The sequence below is a fragment of the Callospermophilus lateralis genome, chromosome 19, assembly GCF_048772815.1.
Source record: "Callospermophilus lateralis isolate mCalLat2 chromosome 19, mCalLat2.hap1, whole genome shotgun sequence".
In the NCBI taxonomy this organism is placed as follows: Eukaryota; Metazoa; Chordata; class Mammalia; order Rodentia; family Sciuridae; genus Callospermophilus; species Callospermophilus lateralis.
In genome coordinates, this window is record NC_135323.1 from 22083748 (window position 1) to 22102561 (window position 18814).

The following is an 18814-nucleotide window of genomic DNA, read 5'->3' on the forward strand; positions in this document are numbered from 1 at the left end:
GAGCAGGGGAGTGATCCTAACAGATTTGGGTTAAAAATAATCTCTCCCAGGCATGGTGGTGCATGTCTGTAACCCCAGCAGTTCTGTAGGCTGAGGCAGGAGGATTGCTAGCTTGAGGTCAGCTTCAGCAATTTAGCAAGTCCCTAAGCAACTTATGGAGACCCAATCTCAAAAAAAAAAAAAAAATTAGGGCTGGGGATGTGGCTCAGCAGTAAAGTACCCCCGGGTTCAATCCCTGGTAACCCCCACCACCCAAATCTCTCTGGATTAACAAAAACTTGATCAGCAAGTCTTCCTAGGTTAAGGCTGAAGGAGATAATATTTTTAGGGGGTGAATGAGGTTACTTTGAGCCTGGGACACTGAGGAGGGGGTGGAGGCTAAGGCCCAGAGAGGAGTGCTTCAGAACTTGAAAGGGCTCAGCTCCTCAGGAGCCTTCGGCCTTGATATGGCCTGATTCAGCTAAATAAATCTGCAGAGGGGGGACAAGACCTAGGAGACTTGTCGGCTCATTGCCCCTGAGGTAACCATTAATCCCTCCCCTAGGGGAATCCAGATACTGGTCCCTTGAGGAGCAGATCCTGGGCAGAATGGAGGAATATATAGAAGCAGGCTCTGAACAAGGACTAGGGGACCAGAGGGTCCTAATCGACAATCCTGCTGACATCTTGGTCATTGCCGCTTATTTCTTGCTGGTCATTGGTGTTGGCTTGTGGGTGAGAAGTTGAAGGGGTATTGGGTTTCTGGGGCCTGGGGGAAAAGGTCTTATTGGATACCCTGAATAGGTGTGGGGGAAGGATGCCTAGATCTTTGAGGGAGAAACGCAGGGTTGGGAAGGCAATCAAATCTTTCAAATCTTTCAAATCTTTCAGTGATGCCTAGCCAACATTAACTCCTTGTCTTTCAATCTTCAGATTGTGCTAGATGAGGGGGGATCAATGGATTTTCATTAAGTTTAGCACTCTGAGGCCTCTGTTCCTTTGTCTACATTATGGCTATCAGCCCATATCCCAGGTCCTCAGAAAAGTCAGGTTAAAGAATCCAGCCACACTCAGGCTTGAGTAGTTGGACACCAGGATTGGGGCCTGGGTCACTCTGGATGCCTGGGAGGAGGTTGGGGGTGGGGGTATGAACAAACAGGGGAGCCGAGTGCTGGTTAATCTTCAGCCTGGAACAAGGCTGAGGAATGTGTTGAGGAAGCTAATGAAGTCCAAAGATGTGCCCTGAACCCAGGTTTCCCCCATTTTTGTCCCCCAGTCTATGTGCAGAACCAACAGGGGCACCATTGGTGGCTACTTCTTGGCAGGACGAAGCATGATTTGGTGGCCGGTGAGAGCGGCTCAGCCATGGGATGGGGAGGAGGGACTCTAGAGAAGCCACCTGGCTCATCCCCATCTCTGGTCACCAAGGTTGGAGCCTCTCTCTTCGCCAGCAACATCGGCAGTGGCCACTTTGTGGGCCTGGCAGGGACTGGTGCTGCAAGCGGCTTGGCTGTGGCTGGATTTGAGTGGAACGTGAGGTTTCCTTTTCCACAATAACCCCATCCCAGCAGGAACCCCTGGAAGGGTCCTTGGGGAAGCTCCTGGTAGCGGGGCATATGAGACTGGGGTGGGATATCCAGTCACGGGTTGAAGTTGGTTTGGAGGTAGGAGGATGCACAAGACGATCGCTTTCAGGGCAGGGGTACGTCCTGCTCCTGACTTTCTATATATGAGCAGGTACCAGCCTCTACCCTATCTAGGTGTTGATACACTCCTCTCTGAAATGGCCCAAGCAGCTCAGGGGTGGAGAGGCACATGTTTTGATGCTATCTGAAGCTGGGCTCTGTGAGGATCTCTGGTTCAAATTAAATCCCTTTGTCGAAGTTGATGAAGAGACAAAGCTCTGGGACTAGGGCTGACCTTAGAGGATTGGGGGAAATCAGGGCTTTGAACTCAGGGCTTCCTTCCTCTGAGCTGAGGCTGGACAGACAAAAGGTTTGAGTGGGTGAAGAAGAGAGGGGAGACAGCCATGCCTGACAGATGCTGAGGTCAGTCTGAGGGTTCTGTGCTTGGGTTCATATGCTGGAGAAGGCATGGAGGAACATAAGGATCCTCCTGGGAGGGACTGACGCGGCATGGGGTGGAGGGGGTGGTGGTGGTAGCCTGAGAGGGACTAAAGGGCTCTAGTTAAGGATCCAGTAAGGTGTCAAGATTCCTTTCCTTAATGCCTAGGGTCGAAGGTCATCTTTTGCAGTTGTCCTCTGGGTCCCAGGTGCAGACCTTCCTGGGACCTTCTTGTTCTGGAAGAGAAGGTCTCTCAGGTCCTTTAGGGGCGAGGCGAGACTCATGACAGGATGCTAGACATGGAGTCACCCTTAACTGTCACGCTGCACCCACAGGCGCTGTTCGTGGTGCTGCTGCTTGGCTGGCTCTTCGCTCCTGTGTACCTGACCGCAGGTGTCATTACGATGCCGCAGTATCTGCGCAAGCGCTTCGGTGGCCACCGTATCCGCCTCTACCTGTCTGTGCTCTCACTATTTCTGTACATCTTCACCAAGATTTCGGTGCGCATGCGCCTCGGGCAGTACTAGCTCCTAGAAGGGCGGGGCCACCTAGTGGAGGTCTTTACAGATCTCAGGAGGGTGCGGGACCAAGGAGAAATCATTTTAAGAATCATGATAGGGGCGGGGTCTGAAAGGAATAGGTTTCAGGGGCTGTGACCCCACTGGGTAGGACCTGAGAAGGCCGGGGCTTTGAAAAAAGAGGGAACCTTTAAGGTTTGGCCACATAAAATTGTGGCCTGGGCAGGAGGTGAACTTGGTCATTGCCCTTGCCCCTGGGTCCTGACTTGTATGCTTGCGCTTCTTCCCCAAGGTGGACATGTTCTCCGGTGCAGTATTCATTCAGCAAGCTCTGGGCTGGAACATCTATGCTTCTGTCATTGCCCTCTTGGGTATCACCATGATTTACACTGTGACAGGTAGTTACATCAAGGCCTTAGGTGGAGTGGGCATGGGGTTGGGAGTTGGCTTTAAAATGTGCTGGGAACTGTGGTTGGGGTTTAGGAAAGTCACTAGAGGAAAGTGGGACAAAGAGGTTTGGAAGTGTGATATGGTCCAGTCAGAAGGAACTAACTCTTTGGAAAACAAGCTCATATTCTGTCCCTTCTGTCCCTTGGATTTGGCTTGGAGGTTTGGGTGCCTAGTTGGTGCTGGGCTTAAGAGTGGAGACTGAGGATAAATGAAAATTTTGCAGCTCTTGCTCTTCTTGAATGGACATAGTGGCTTGGCTATTCTCTAATACCTCTAGCAAAACTCAGTGCAGTTCTGAGGATCCCAGGGTGGAGACCAAGGTCAGAAACAGAATAAAGTAGGTGGTGTCTAGTGCCAAGGCAGGCTTGTCAGGCAGTCTCTGGGGATGGGATGGAACAGAATTAGACCTTAGAGAATCACCCCTTTTTACTACCCAGACAAGAAAACAGCCAAGAGGGATCTATAGCTGGGATACTGCATGTGGGTGCTTTTCCAAGAAGTGCATCAGCGGGCCCTAAAACTCAGCCACCCTCTGCTTGGTCCAAGCCCTGCTTCTCTGTACTCTAGTGCATGAGCCTGGAGAATGGGCCATCATTTTGAGATATATTCTTCAGAGAGGGGGTGCCTTGTCAAATTCTCAAAAAGACACCGTATATGCTAGGGATCAGGAGCTGGGCAGTCTCCACTAATTCAGGCCTGTTGCAGGAGGACTGGCAGCACTGATGTACACGGATACTGTGCAGACCTTCGTCATTCTGGGGGGTGCCATCGTTCTCTCAGGTTACGGTATGGGGCTCAGCCAATGGGGGAGGGGCATGGAGATCTCAACCCAGAATCAGGGACAGGATATTGCAAGTCACTAGTATGTGGGTCCTAAGGATGGTATTCGTATTGGTGTTAGTCCCCTGATGGCCTTGTCTGCACAGCTTTCCACGAGGTGGGTGGCTATTCAGGGCTCTTCGACAAATACCTGGGAGCAATGACTTCGTTGACGGTGTCCAAGGATCCGGCTGTGGGCAACATCTCCAGCTCCTGCTATCAGCCACGGTCCGACTCTTACCACCTGCTCCGGGACCCTGTGACAGGGGACTTGCCTTGGCCTGCACTGCTCGTGGGGCTTACCATCGTCTCAGGCTGGTACTGGTGCAGTGACCAGGTGTGAGGTCAGGGCATGGACCGAAGTGGATTTGGGGTAGAATCCTAAATGCCTCAGCAGAGCTGAGATGGGTGGTGCCTGATCCCATGCCCTCACACCTCACCTCTGCCCCTGGAATTATGTAGAAGGCATGGTTTGATGGGGTGAGAGCCATGCCCTGGTGGAGCTAAGACAGAACCAGGTGGCAGGATCTGAAGATGGAAACCTACAAGGGGCATCTCAGAACCAGAAGCAGGGCGCAAATTAGAGCTGGGAGGGGGTGGTAAGGCCTGAGGGGTGGGGTGTGGGGACAGTACATGGTAGTTGAGTGCACCTCTCATAGGTCATAGTGCAGCGCTGTTTGGCCGGAAAGAACCTGACCCACATCAAGGCGGGCTGCATCTTATGCGGCTACCTGAAGCTTTTGCCCATGTTTCTCATGGTCATGCCAGGCATGATCAGTCGCATTCTTTACCCAGGTAATATCTGCATTCCTGTCCTGCCCAACAGTCTGTGCCCCATCCAGCTCCCTTCTTATGCAAGGATTCAAGTGCCTATGTCCTATTTCTTGCTACTTTTTTAAATTTTGGGAATCCAGTATCCCAGTCCCACCTTCCACCAGGGACCCCATCTCTCTCCTCTGCTGGTATTCCCAGTATCTACTAGGGAGACAGATTCTCTGTCCTAGCCTGTTGTGACTTCTTTTTGCAGATGAAGTAGCCTGTGTGGTACCGGAGGTGTGTAAACGGATATGTGGGACTGAGGTGGGCTGCTCCAACATCGCCTACCCACGGCTTGTTGTGAAACTCATGCCCAATGGTGAGGACAGGTGCCTGGGATGCTCCCTGCCCACATGTGCAGGGAGGCCAGGAGACTGCCAATGTAAAGGGTCACTCCTTGCCAAGCCTGCACGACACCCTGGAAGCCCCATCCTCACAGCTCCTGTTGATGCACAGGTCTTCGTGGACTTATGCTGGCTGTCATGCTGGCCGCACTCATGTCCTCGCTGGCGTCAATCTTTAACAGCAGTAGCACACTTTTCACCATGGACATCTATACACGCTTGCGGCCTCGAGCAGGCGAAGGGGAGTTGCTGATAGTTGGACGGTGCGGCCTAGGTTCCCTCTACCCTCCCCCAACTCCTGCCCCACAAATGAGCCTGGGGTGGGGGCATAAAGCACCTGCAAGGTTATGGGAGACAGGAGGGAACTGGGTAAAAATCTTTTGATGGCTCCCAACTGCAGGATCTGGGTAGTGTTCATTGTGGCAGTGTCAGTGGCCTGGCTACCAGTAGTGCAGGCAGCACAGGGTGGGCAGCTCTTCGATTATATCCAGTCAGTCTCCAGCTACTTGGCACCACCTGTATCTGCAGTCTTTGTGCTTGCCCTCTTTGTGCCCCGTGTTAATGAGAAGGTAAGCAGTGTACTTGTGAATGTGGGGCAGGGCTTGGGCATCCTGAGCAGGCTAATGATGTTTCTTCCACAGGGTGCCTTCTGGGGACTGATTGGAGGCCTGCTGATGGGCCTGGCACGCCTTATTCCTGAGTTCTCCTTTGGGTCTGGCAGCTGTGTGAGACCCTCAGCATGCCCAGCACTCATTTGCCGGGTGCATTACCTGTACTTTGCCATCATGCTCTTCGTCTGCTCTGGCCTCCTCACTCTCATAGTCTCCCTGTGCACTGAGCCTATTCCTCAAAAGCATGTAAGTGTTGGCCTCTGGACAGGCTGGGTGACCAGACTTGCACTGTCTGAGCCAGAACCATCTTCATCCCCATCTGTCAGTCTGATTCAAGAAATACCCAGTGGGGGAGGACCTGAATTTCTATGCTAACATTTAGTAGGAGCTGGCTGGGAGACCAGTTTGAAGTTGCATTTATAGAGCAAGCACATTTTTATTTAAATGATATTTATTTGAAGTAATGTGGGGAGGGTGAGCTGAACATTTTGGAGGGTTGGCAATTAAAGTTTCCCAAAGCCAATTCTGGGTATGGCCTTTGGAACTCAAATGCAGAATACAACTAGTAGCTGAGAGGGACAGAGTATCATCTTGTAAGAGTTTGGTCTTATGCTGAACCAAGGCAGGTACTCCAGAGCAGGGCTGATTGAGGCAGGCAAGACAAAAGGGCTGGGCGTGCAAGGACGGGAAAGTTTCCTCAGCAGCAGGAAAACTGTGACCAAATGCCCATAGGAAAGGAACGCTGTGAATAGAACTATAAGACCAGTCTATAGTACTACAGTTCTGGGTGGGTACAGTTCTTGGTGTGTAGAAGCAGGGGGTGAGCAAGGCAATGGTTTTAAGTACCTAGCTGAGCAGCTTAGGGTTTGAGTGAGGTAAGCCTGGGTTAAATATGTAGACTGGACAAGGCTTTGTGAGGGAGGGCAGTGACAAGGCTGGTATGCCACTGTAGGCAAGAGGCCTTAGGGACAGAAGTGGGAGAATGAAACTCCCACTTGGTCTCTGTTCCCACCCCTTCCCAGCTCCATCGCCTGGTTTTCAGTCTCCGGCACAGCAAGGAGGAACGAGAGGACCTGGATGCTGATGAGCTAGAAGGTCCAACCTCTCCCCCTGTACAGAATGGGTGTCCAGAGCATGCAGTGGAGATGGAGGGTAAGGCATTGCCTAGGGAGGTGGGCCCTGGGAACTTGGGGGGCAAATTTCCTTCAAACTAACTGTAGTACCTCAATTTCTCTTAGAACCTCAGTCCGTGGCACCAGGTTTATTCCGCCAGTGCCTGCTCTGGTTCTGTGGAATGAGTAGGGGTCGTGCAGGTGGTCCTCCACCCCCTACCCAGGAGGAGGTGGCTGCAGCAGCCAGGCAGCTGGAGGATATCAGTGAGGACCCAAGTTGGGCTCGTGTAGTCAACCTCAATGCCCTTCTTATGATGACTGTGGCCACATTCTTCTGGGGTTTTTATGCATAACATCAAATGTGTTGGATACCATGAGCCATAACTAGGGTAGGGCTCATCCTCACAATAATTGGGGATGGAGAACCTATAGTAGTTCCCAGGGAAGGGAGGAGAAGGGGCAAAAGTAGAATGGGAAGGTCTTCGTTCTTCCTGCCTTATCTCTGCCTGGGGTCCAGTCCATCTGATTGGCAGTCACTTCCTATGAGGCCTTGGCCAACCTGCCATAGCAATTCACCTAAAGCAAAAATAAAGTTGCCTTTCCTATGTCCTGTTGTGGTCTAAGTGTCCTTGTTCCATGCTCCTATCCTGGGCCCCGGGCTTTCATCTGGACTGCTCACAAGACCTTCTTTTCTGGAGACAGGAGCCACGTGGCCCTCCACTCATCCACCTCTAGCTGGTGCTTCTCAGTCTTCCAGCCAGCTGTCTGTAATCCTGGGGAAAGGTCACAGGATGATGCTACGAATGGTGGGAGGAGAATCTGGGCTGACCCTTGGAAGGTGGGTAAGGAGAGGCACAGGCCAGATGCAGACTTTATGCACTACTTGGGCTCCTCTGCTGGGGGAGGTTGAAATGAGGCTGAAACCTCATCTGGTTGCAGCAGAATTCAGAGACAGCACATGGAAAAGGGGCAGGATGGAGTAAGTGCTGGATAAAAGGACATCATAAGTAAAGGTGAGCCTCTTCTCTCCCCTGTTTCCTAATTCCAACTGGGATTACACAGACATTCAACATCAACACAGCCTCAGAGATATCCTAACTTCTTTATCTTATTTTATCTTATGGATAGGGAAACTGATTCCCAGATTTAAGATTACAGAGAGAAGTCAGGTCTTTTATGTCCCAGGTAAAAAGCATGAGGTAAGGATAGGCAAGCACCACAGGAGAGGCCTTTAGGGTCTAAGAAGCCACAGGGTCAATGTTACCTTTCAAGAACTTTGGGAACAGCTTGTTCAACACTTGATGTGTCTCTCTGATGATGACCCAGCTATCTTTCTCAGCACCTGGAGTGGGATGCAGAACCAGCTCTCATACCTTACCAGGACAGATGTTCCACCCCTCTCTGAGTCATCAGTAGTCTAGACCATGAGGTGCTTACCTGCCCGCACTCGGTTTCTTAGCTCTTCCAGCTCTCCAGGAAGTGGTCCATCTTCTTGAAGGGCTCCAAGTACCAGCCCGTGTGTGGCAGCCCTTAGGATTGTCTCAGGGCCTGCCATCTGGCTCAGAACTACCTGTACTTGGTCTGGAGAGACCCAGGGGAAAGATGGGTATTAGGGAAGGGCCACCGACCCAAATGCCCTTAACCCTACACCACTTATGCTTCACCTGTGTTCCTCCAGAGGCCTTAACCAAATATGGAAGGCTCTCTTCCCACCTTTTCCCAATCTGACTACATCTCCTGTTGCATCCCAATGGTGAAACTGAAATGTTCAATTCACAATGCAATTTCACAGCAGCCCACTGAAGTGGGTTTATTTTGCTAGTGAGGATTAACACCTTTTAACACACATATCAACATATCAGCAATCTCGAGGACTTGTTTCTCTAAGAGGTGACTCAGGATGGGAGAGAAGAATGATTTCCCAGGGATAGCCAAAGATCATAAACTTATTTGAGTGTGTGGCAATATACAAAGTGTTTTTATGTCATCACCTTATTTGACTTTCAGAAAAATGCTAAAGGTAATAAGGCAACTGCTATGGCTCCATTTTACAGAGTGATAAAATTAATTTCATAGGGGCATGTAGTTATAAATTGAATGCATCAAAGTTTTGGTTTAGAGTGCCCTCAAGGACACAGGCTGTCTCTAAACTGTCCACAGAGGAGTAATGAAGGTGGGTTTAAGGCTAGGAGAATGTGGCACACTCACTTCGTGACTGGTTCCAGGAAAGGAGGTAGGGTTCTTGATGCCCCTCAACCAGCTGCTGCAGCTCAAAGACACTGGTGGAGAGAGGGGAAAGTGAAGGGAGGAGTCCTCATCTGGTCAAACTGTTAAGGGTGGGTCCTTCACACAACTGTTCATACTTTATCTGTCTTTCACTCACTTCCCATCTATTCCTTAGCCATAACCTATACACCCCAGATCCATCCTTCCTTTCTTCCTGTATGAAATCACCCATTTTCCCACCAGCTTTCCTTCATTCAATAAACCGTATTTCTTTTATACACTATATTATATACCCTGCTGCTCTCAAGATCTCATGCTGACCCTCAAGTCTGTTCAGTGAAAATGAAAAACATAGAATAGCAAAGTGGAACCTGGCATAAGTTGAACAAGAAGCATGTCTGGGAATTGTGGGAAGAAGCAGCATTGAGTGGGATATCTGGGCGACTCACCTGGAGATCAGGCGGTGCAATGGAACACCCAGGGAAAGAGACAGAGATGGCCAGAAACCTGCAGGAAGCTGGAGTTAGTATTCCCAGGCATGGGGAGAGGCTGGGAAACACTGGTTTTGAGACCAAAGGGTTGGGTCACCTGTCCACAATGGCTCCATCTGATTGGCTGAAGTGGGGTCAAGTACCTCTCCCCTCTGAAGGAAGTGCTTCAGGACCAGCTGAAGCCGGCTTTCATTCAAAGTCTCTATGACAAGGGCACGGACTGCCCGGTAGTTGGCATAGATGTGGAGAGTAGTGAGGAGGAAGAAACATCCAAGGCTGAGGCTGGGGCAACAGAGTGAAAAGGCCAATGGGGGTAGAGACCCAGTTGGGCATCTGCTCCCCAGTCTTGCTCCTGGCTTACCTAGGGCAATCTGACACCAGAGGAAGCATCAAGAGGCTGACCAGGAGCCCTGCTAGGTTCACCATCGTCTCCTGGAAAATGGCAGAGGTGTCAGGAGTTGGAAGGCTCCCATCCAGGCCAGACTTCCAGTTTTAAGTACCTATCACTGCATGCCTTCCTACTCTGATGGGCCATGTTGTTTCTCGGAGCCTGAGTAAATTGCTAACATTTTTAGTGAGTGAATCTGGACAGCTACTACTCTGCCCATGTACATTCAATACCCTTAGAACTGCCCTGGAACATGTCTTCTTTGTTTGCAAGTCATCTATACTTAGGCACTCCCTGCTGTGTGAAGAACTACTTTTAAATAGTCATTTAAAAAGGCAAATGACTCTCAAATCTCTTGGTATGCAATAACTGACAAATCTGCAAAAGGGTAAGGAAACCACACTGCAGGAAAGGAACATATCAGAATATGCTGATGGCCAGATGGAGGATACCACATGTGAAAAGATCCCAGACTGCCTGACTCCAAATCATCATGAGGGAGGAGGAGGAGTCTGGATTGGTGTTCCTGACTAGCTGGGGTTCCAGGGAGAGTTGATCCTGGCACACAGGGTGCAGAAGCTGGAGGGCTCTTTTTATCTAGCCTCCCTGGTAAGGTGTGGGCTGTGGAATGAAGGCTGTGCATGGGGGATCAGGGCCCCTGGAGTACAGGAAGAGAGGAAACTCCTCTTTTGAAGGCAAAATAGTCATTTCTAGTAGCTACATGGAGTGGCAACAAAACAACATCATCAGAAATCAGGGTCTGCTGTGGACCTACAACCTGGTACATGTTGCCCGTGTGTATTACTGCCTCACTGAGGAAGCCCTGGAACCTTGGAAAAAAAATTGCTTGGGATGAGGCAGGGCTGGGAGCCAGTGAGAGACCAGGTCAAGAAGCTGGGTGATCCTAAAGAGAAGGGCCCAGTATTTATTTTTTCCACTTTTAACAACCTTGTAGAATTAGAACTGGAAGAGACCCTACAGAAGAACTAGTTCAACCATTTCTTGAGAGAAAGGACTTGCCTAGGGGCACTTACATGGATTGGACCTCTATATTCTTTACTTCCTCATCTGTACAATGGTCCTAATGAATATTTACTACAAAATAACACTAAGGATTTAAGGAGTTTTTAGAAAGGAAATATTTGACATGTGATTAGTGCTTTAAACATGTTAGTCTGTGTTAGTATTATTGAACAAAACAATAGGGAGAAGGCAGGAAAGTAGGACTGGATAGAAAAGAAGTTCTTAAATTGCTTCAGTGTCAAAGAAAACCACCTCACATCTCTGGGGCCTCCCTGGGCCTTATTTTTGTCATCTGTTAAGACAAGGATAATAATAGTATCTACCGTAGAGGGTGTTTGAGAGTTAAATGATAAATGCACATGAGCACTGAGCTCAGGAGTTTGGGGAAAATCTAATACCTACAGGATTCAGTTTTAAGAATGTCCCTATCCCCCTTCTCCAGGCTTCATTGGTCAGGGCCTGCTAAACTGCTAAGTGGAGGTCTCTGGTTTGTGATCCTAACAGCCCCATGTTGAGTATATTTTGAATTGCCAAGTGTCTTTGTATGCTGGACCTCCTGTGATCAGAACATCCAGCTCCCGAGGTGGGATATGGCCTAGAAAGCAAGGGTGAGGGCTCACTCTTAGTCATAAAGGCAATGGGCAAGGGCTGAGATCAGTTTGGCTTTGTTGACACCAGAGTGGTGTCCTCAGACCTGTGTGTGTGTGTGTGTGTGTGTATCCTGACAGTCACAGTAGGCAACACTTCCTTGGTGTCTTCCATCTGTTCCCTTCCCAGGGGCACTCAGGTACTTCTCTCCATACTCCCAACTTGTGTTCTAGTCTGACTTCTCCCCTGCCCTCCCCAGTCCCTCCAATCCTGGTTGCTTACCTGGCTGCTATCCTTGGCTGATACATCGGCCATGTTGTTTCTCCGAGCCTGGTGCACAGTCAGTGCAGCTCGAGTGGCCCCACCAGCTACACTCACAATGCACTGGGTGGGGAAAGGAAAGAATGAAGGTCACCCTTTCTGTGGGTAAACCAAGTAAATGACTCATACCAGTTTGAGAAAACAAGTCCTGAAGTGCCCCCCAGCAAAGCACTGAAGGCTGCCCTGGTATCCAGTTCTCACCCTGCACTCTTCCTAGATACATCTTTCCTGTACTGTTCTAGGAGAAAACTAAAGTTCTGCCTGCCAATATCTCCCTGTGAACCTGGCCCCAGGAACCTCAATTTCCTTCTTCAAGATGGAAGCTTAAAGATCATTCTTGGCTCAGATATTCCCCAACCTCCAACTCCTACTTTGGCTATATCCTCCATCTTGCTAAGCAACCAAGACAAGTCTGGTTTCCTGCTTTATGCCTGCCTGTAACATCTCAACTCTTTCTGTCCCAGTTAAGCCCTCTTTAGTCTTTCAGGATAATTCAAAACCTACACTGGAGGCCCTGACCTCTCATCACCTTCATTCACTTTGTTTATATTCACTATATATTTAGCCCCTTTTAGATGCCAAACACACAGCAAATGTTCAATAGGTTTTTTAATATATATATTTTTAGTTGTAGGTGGACACAATACCTTTATTTTATTTTATGTGGTGCTGAGGATAGAACCCAGTGCCTCACGTGTGCTAGGTGAGCACTCTACCACTGAGCCACAACCCCAGCCCTCAATAGATGTTTTACTCAAAGAATGGAAAATGGCCAGGAAGCTTGTCTCCAAATGTTGATAGAAGACTAGTACTTCCCCTTAGCTTAGAGCTCCCTCACCAGTGGTTCTGAACGCTGCCTTGGACTGATGATTGAGTACGGCTATCTGGCTAGAGACAGATCAGAAAACTTGGCTGGGTCTGAGTAGAAACATCTTAACTTTCTATTCTTTTAGAAATACCTTGAGCACAGGCCCAGATGAGCCCACACAGAGCACTACCAAGGCAGATGGATCTTGGGCAAAGGGGTGCCCTAGAGGTGGATACCTTGGCCAGGTTACTGGTGCTGACGGTCATGGTGAAACAGATTGGGTAAATGGGAGCCATAATCTCGAGGAACATGGCTAAATCGTTGAGAATGTCAGCAAAAAGCCTGGTGGAAGGATCAGGTTAGAAGTCAGAGACAAGAGACCTTCATAGTAGAAGACGACTCCTCCTCTCTGTCCCAGTCCCTTCCTCACCTCCACTGCTTTGCATTACAGTCCAGTTTGCCCCTGCAGGGAATAAAATATTGTTGCAATTTAAAATGAAGGAGAAAAAGGAGAAAAAACATCCTGTGGGCAGTGTGGGGAGTCCTAGGCCATGACAAGATCTAAAGAGTTCAGGGAAAACACATACCTCTAGCCACACATCTGTTCTCATATCTTGTCACTGCTGCCTAAAATGTGACCATTAAGTGGGAGGACCTTCAGGCAACTGTTTTCCCCTTACTAATCGATGACTTACCAAGGGAAAAATCTGTTTTATGGCTGACCCCTAACCTTTGCCATCCTTTGAGTGAGGCTGTTCCTGGGTTCTTCACCTCTCTCCTTCCTGCTTCATTGAGGATATCCAGAAAAAAGTCCATATATTTTAAACTGGTAAACACTAAATTCAGTATAATTCTGCATGTTACTGATATCTGATACAAATTCTCTTGGATCACATCCACAGTGGGTGGAGATGGGAGAAAGGCCAAGAAAAGAGCTGGGGTCTAACCTACATAGAGGATATTTCTGTTATATGACACCACAGATGGCTACCTCTTCTGTCCTTGTGTCCCTGGCCTGTGCATAAACACCTGGATACCATCTCTCTAAAATCCCAGTGGCAGGAAATGCTGCAGCCCTCAGCCAGTTCAGAATTTACAGCATTAGTCCTAAACCTTAATTTGAAATCTCCTGGAGGAAAAGGGAGAGCATTCTTGGGTAGGGTGTACAGCAAATACAGAGTGGAACTTCTGAATATATGTGCCTGACCAGGGGTTCTGCCCAATAAACCAGTTGATACCATGGAAAGAGTACATGCTTTAGGTTCAAATCCTATTTCACTAATACAGATCATATGGCTTAGGTAACAAGCCTCTTCTGGCACGATTCATATCTTTATCCTACCCTATAAAGTTGTTATAAGGATTCGAGAAATATATACAGTGCTTATGGGACACAGTTGAGTCCTTATTATGTGCCATGCAATGTGCTAAGCACATTCAGACTATTGCATTGACCTTTGCAATCATCATTGAAGGTGACATTATTACTATCATGACTATCACAACTGGGGAGTATTGCTTTAGGTCTGCTGCCTAGGAAGAGAAACTCACCCCTTCCACCAGGCAAAGATGATACGGCCCAGCATGCCAGTTGAATCTGGGGGAGAAAGGCATTGGTAAGGAACAAGGAAGAGATTTAGGAGCTGCAGAGCCTGGCAGACTCTAGCATGGAACTGGCTAATTCACCCTGGGTCACACTGTCCTTAGGAGGTGCATGTAGTATGATAAGTTCTGAACAGACATAGCTGTCTAATGTGGTCAGAAGTGCCCAAGAGAACTATGTACACATGTACACTGAAAGACACAGACAAGAAATATTTTTTGCAGCATTGTTAAAAACAGCTAGAAACTGGGATACTGCAAATGCTCGCTGAGAAAAGAATGTATAAATTCTGGTATGTTCACTCAGTGGCATATGAATAATTCACAATGAACCCAAACTCCTCACATCAACATAGATGAATACTAGTATTAAAATCTTGCATGAAGCTTAGATAGCACAAGATAATTTTTCAGAGAATTTTAAAACTAAAACCACATAGTGCTTAGGAATATATATCTATTTGGTAAAACTCTTTTTCTGGATTGTTGTGATTGTTTTTGTGACACAATGATTGAACTGAGTGGCTATGACTACACACCCTGCAATGGGTAAAATATTTATCACCTGGCTCTTTATAGAAAATATTTTTAATTCAGGTCATATCTTATACTGAGATAGCACCCATTAAGCCCAGCAAGGGGATCACAAGGAAGGAATGTTTGAGAACCAGATAACTGGGAGGTACTCACATGGTGGGCACTGGAAAGGACAGGTAGGATAGGCAGAGAACTCCAATTTGCTTGAGCTTGAGGTGATAGACCCTCAAGAGAAGGATCCAGGGAGAAAGGAAACTAGGTTGTGGGAATGAAGGTTAGGAGCATCCTAAAATATGGTGGTGACATAGGCCAATCCTCCCCATTTGCCAATGAAAACAGATGTGCAGTAACTTCTGTTCTTGGGCACTGAGGTCTTTTAATGGACATGATTCACCAACTATGGACTTGAGGGAGACTGTTAAGCACTCTGGTGGACACCTGACATACCTACACCTATCAATTTTCACTCATCCTATAAACTTGGGAGGGATCATTCTCGTTCACAGACAAAGCCACTGAAGTTCAGAGAAGACTCATGAACAAAATTGGGATATCTTTATAAGAAAAATTGAATTTCTAGCTTTTCTGGAAGACTTTGAGGACATGACTTATTTTCTGGAAGACTTTGAGGTCTTACTTCCCTTACTATCACAATCAGCTGGGGCTGAGCAGTAGCTACCTCATTCAGAGGATGTATGTATATAACCCATTCCCATCCAGCCTGTTCTACTTCATTTCTGTCCCCTTTCTGACCCTGGAAGTAATACCCATCAAGATGGCTTTATAGGCTTCCTCTTTTCTGTCACTCACCTTATCCTCTTCCCTCAAGTACATTACATTCTAAATAAAATTCTCATTGTTCCATTTAAATTCTTATACTGGATCAACTTAGTGACTTAAAAAATGGCAAAACCACTTTTATTGGTTGAGAGGGAGGGGAGCCCACTGGGCCAGACTCCATTTATCTTTCCTTTGACTATACAGTCAAGAAATTGTGTATTATCTTCCTCAGCCACTTAACACAAAGGGAGCCTACTCTACCTTTCTTTGAGGCGGTTTGCAGGGCAAACCATCAGCACCTGCAGGTTGGCATAAGGATGCATTAATAATATAATAATACCTCCCTTAATATGTGAAAGTCAATATTGTCCACCAGAAAAGGAAACTTAATTCCCACCTACTCTTCCTCATCTCACAATTAGCAGAGCTGTAAAATCTAGAAACGTCTGAGTCTAGTAGGAATCAGCTGTCTGCAAACTATATTTGACTCTACTCTAAAATACTAACTGGCACAGTGTGATAGTGAAGAGTGGAACACAGGCGTCAGTCAGCCTGGATCCAAATCCTGGCCCTACGTGAACTTAGACAAGTTACTTAACTTTTATGTGCCTCAGTTTCTCCAACCTGAAAAATGAATAACGGTATCCAAGGCTGCTGCAGGGATTAAGACACATTTACATGTACATGGGCAAAACACCTGGCTTGCAGTAGGCTGTCAAAGTATTAGCTTCTAGTAGTAGTACTATTACTAATTAAAACAATTAACCTCATTGCATGAGGTTTGTAGTTGAAAATGTTCACATCAAAAAATTACAAGGGAGTTTCTTATATGATCCTTTGCATACAAATTTCTTATGTTTGATGGAAACAAGCTTGTAAAATCCTAATTAAGAGGGCTTCTTTTAACATGAATACAGATTGTAAAATAAGTGGATATTTTTTTCATACCTTCAAATTGTCTTATTTTTTCTTAACAACTTATCTGAGTTGAAGACATACATAGGCAACATACTGGGGGATGAGACTGGGGTGCTAAGAAATGACATATAAAAAAAAATCAACTACTGACCCAAATTCCAACTGCTTTCCAAAAACTTAGCCAACAGGAGAGTAATGGAAAAGATTCAAATTCAGCAGGATATGGTAACATGAAAATAGACTCTGGAGGTAAATCACTTAGGTTCAAGTCCATGCCCCACCACTTGAACCTAAGTATTTAACTCCACTTAAATTGGATGTGAGCAATGAGTTTCTCATCTATAAAATGGGGATAATGGCTATATCTATGTCAGAGCTACTGTGAAAACTGAATCAGCATACAAAGACTGACAGTAAGCACTGTTAGCAGTAACTATCCTTGTTATCATTAAACAAAGAGACAATCAGGACAACAAGCCAGATTACCATCACCTCTCCACTAGCATGCACTATCAGAGAAAGTTTTCCAGAGGTGACTCTTATCTGGACAGTTTGCTCAGCCTTATTAATAAGATATTAGCAGAAGCCTCCTGATTCTCCAAAAAATATAGAAAGGCTCACCAGAGGTGTGGTCAGACAGAAGCTAAGAGAGAATGCACTTCCCCTTAGATTTGATTTAAACATCCATTAGGAATAGAGGTGAGGGACAAAGGACAGTGGCCAATGTGTACTCCTGAAGAATGAGTGGTAGTTTCCCTTTTATTCTATACTTCACTTTGTAGGTGACACAGTACCAAACTATATCTTTTTTTCCCCCTCAATGATTTTTTAAAAAATTATACACACTCAGCAGATGGTCACTATAGTTACCACTTATGGCAGCATCTAGTATCTTAGAGGATACAGGATACCATTTATCCCTTCCAGAACCTTCTTTTACTCAGGGCCAACTACATCCTTCTCCCCCCACGAACTAACCAATTTCCATAAAAAAAAAAAAAAAATCAATCCTAGGCGGTTGGTTTTATTTAAAAAATTACATTTTCATGCAAATCTCTACAGAAACTTGGTGTAAGGGGGAGGGGGCAGTTAATTTGGGGATTTGGGATCCAAATGATTTAGGGACTCTGCAGTTTGTATGGGCAACTAGTGCAGGGGCCGGGCTGGTATAAGGGATGAAGGTATAAAACGCTGTTCTAAGCACTGGGGATACTTGGCTTTTGTATGCTACCTGCAGCATACACATGTCAGAGCCCAGAGTTGGAGGTCCAAACACTGATCAAGTGGGAAAGCAGGGCTGGGTTTTGCAGTGGAGGAAAAGGAGGCCAAAGAAAAGGCATGGCTGAGAGCAACAGGTGAGGCTCCAGGGGTCCTGCTCACCTTTCACAAGCCAGGTGGCCGTGGCAGCTGAAACAGAGGCTTTTGCGTTCCCCACACCTATGCCCAGCAAGACTGCATGCGTGGCCAGGGAGCCGGACAGGCTGGAAGCAAAGGCCTGAGGAAGAAAAGAAGGGGAGTGAGAAGTGGTCGCAGGAGCAAGGCGGTCTACGTTCTATTACCGATTCTTCTTGGTGTATGGCCTAGTACATGTCATAGTTAGGCTCTGGGATCCAGTCTCGCGTTTATTTATTTATTGGAATCAGGGATTGAACCCAGGCTTAACCAATGAGCCACATCCTCAGTCCTTTTTAATATTTTATTTAGAGACATGGGGCTCGCTAAGTTGCTTAGGGCTCCCTAAGTTGCTGAGGCTGGCTTCAACTCGTGATCCTCTAGCCTCAGCGTCCAGGGCTGCTGGGATTACAGGTGTGCGCCAAGGCTCGGCCAGTCTCCCGTTTATAAATGAGCAGGGAGGTGGCCTGCTCCGTTCCCTAACCTCCAGTCATATGCCAACATCTGCCCCGGACGGCTGGGCTGACCTGCACGGAGTCCCATATCTGGTAAGGCAGATAGTCGGGGCTGACGCTATCGGGGAAGCCTTGAGGCAGGAAAACGGCCTGCAGACCCGACAGAGGGAGTAAAGCAGCCCCAGGAGACCCCTCTCCGTCCCCTTCTCGTCCTCTGGGTTTCACCGCGAAGGCGGGGAACCTCCACCAGCGCCTTTCCTCCGCTTCCCATTGCAGGCTGCCGTCAGGGGCGGCGCGGCAGCCCCGTGCAGCTCCGGAGCCAAACTGTTCCGAGCACAGTGGGGTTTCAAGAATCGCCACGTCAGCCATCTCTACCCTCTTTGTCGGAATCCTGCTAGAAGACAGGCCAGGCTACACTTCCGGCTCGGCTACGGCGGCTGCGGAGGGGCAACATTCTTTCGCTAATTGGCAGCGGGCTTCTGCATCCCTATTTGAATACCGCAGGATTGATCCGGACATTTGGTGGTGGTGGTGGTGGGGGGGGGGGGCGAGGTAGCAAATTGTATTTGGAC

General features: G+C 47.7%; 2 protein-coding genes across 4 annotated transcripts; one reads left to right on the forward strand and one right to left on the reverse strand.

The window, feature by feature from the left end:
• Positions 1 to 588: 588 nt before the first annotated feature.
• Slc5a2 (solute carrier family 5 member 2) lies at positions 589 to 7082 on the forward strand. The gene is made up of 14 exons (XM_076840972.1): positions 589 to 714; positions 1256 to 1327; positions 1408 to 1512; positions 2379 to 2543; positions 2854 to 2959; positions 3717 to 3797; positions 3938 to 4167; positions 4490 to 4625; positions 4858 to 4965; positions 5103 to 5253; positions 5391 to 5559; positions 5632 to 5847; positions 6624 to 6753; positions 6840 to 7082. The coding sequence occupies exons 1-14, from the start codon at positions 589 to 591 to the stop codon at positions 7064 to 7066; spliced, it is 2022 nt and encodes a 673-aa protein (XP_076697087.1). The 3' UTR covers positions 7067 to 7082.
• Rusf1 (RUS family member 1) lies at positions 6035 to 18652 on the reverse strand. Of its 3 annotated transcripts, XM_076840973.1 has the most exons (13): positions 18315 to 18652; positions 17776 to 17890; positions 14110 to 14155; positions 12989 to 13021; positions 12795 to 12900; positions 11712 to 11813; positions 9792 to 9862; positions 9528 to 9712; positions 9389 to 9446; positions 8922 to 8992; positions 8151 to 8294; positions 7978 to 8055; positions 6035 to 7486 (listed from the first exon to the last, which is right to left on the reverse strand). In XM_076840973.1, the coding sequence occupies exons 1-13, from the start codon at positions 18609 to 18611 to the stop codon at positions 7389 to 7391; spliced, it is 1404 nt and encodes a 467-aa protein (XP_076697088.1). In that variant the 5' UTR covers positions 18612 to 18652; the 3' UTR covers positions 6035 to 7388. The 3 variants fall into 3 exon arrangements, with proteins under 3 accessions (XP_076697088.1, XP_076697089.1, XP_076697090.1); XM_076840974.1 differs by lacking the exon at positions 14110 to 14155 and having other exon boundaries at positions 18315 to 18417; XM_076840975.1 differs by lacking the exon at positions 18315 to 18652 and having other exon boundaries at positions 14851 to 18304.
• Between the last annotated feature and the right edge of the window lie 162 nt (positions 18653 to 18814).

Coding starts and splice junctions, on each gene's coding strand:
- Rusf1 (XM_076840973.1), bottom strand. CDS start 18,611: ATGGCTGACGTGGCGATTCTTGAAACCCCACTGTGCTCGGAACAGTTT. Junction 8,295..8,921: donor TTCCTGGAACCAGTCACGAA/GTGAGTGTGCCA, acceptor GGGTCTCTCCAG/ACCAAGTACAGGTAGTTCTG. Junction 8,056..8,150: donor AAGAAACCGAGTGCGGGCAG/GTAAGCACCTCA, acceptor ATCCCACTCCAG/GTGCTGAGAAAGATAGCTGG.
- Slc5a2 (XM_076840972.1), top strand. CDS start 589: ATGGAGGAATATATAGAAGCAGGCTCTGAACAAGGACTAGGGGACCAG. Junction 1,513..2,378: donor TGGCTGGATTTGAGTGGAAC/GTGAGGTTTCCT, acceptor CTGCACCCACAG/GCGCTGTTCGTGGTGCTGCT. Junction 4,626..4,857: donor CAGTCGCATTCTTTACCCAG/GTAATATCTGCA, acceptor TTCTTTTTGCAG/ATGAAGTAGCCTGTGTGGTA.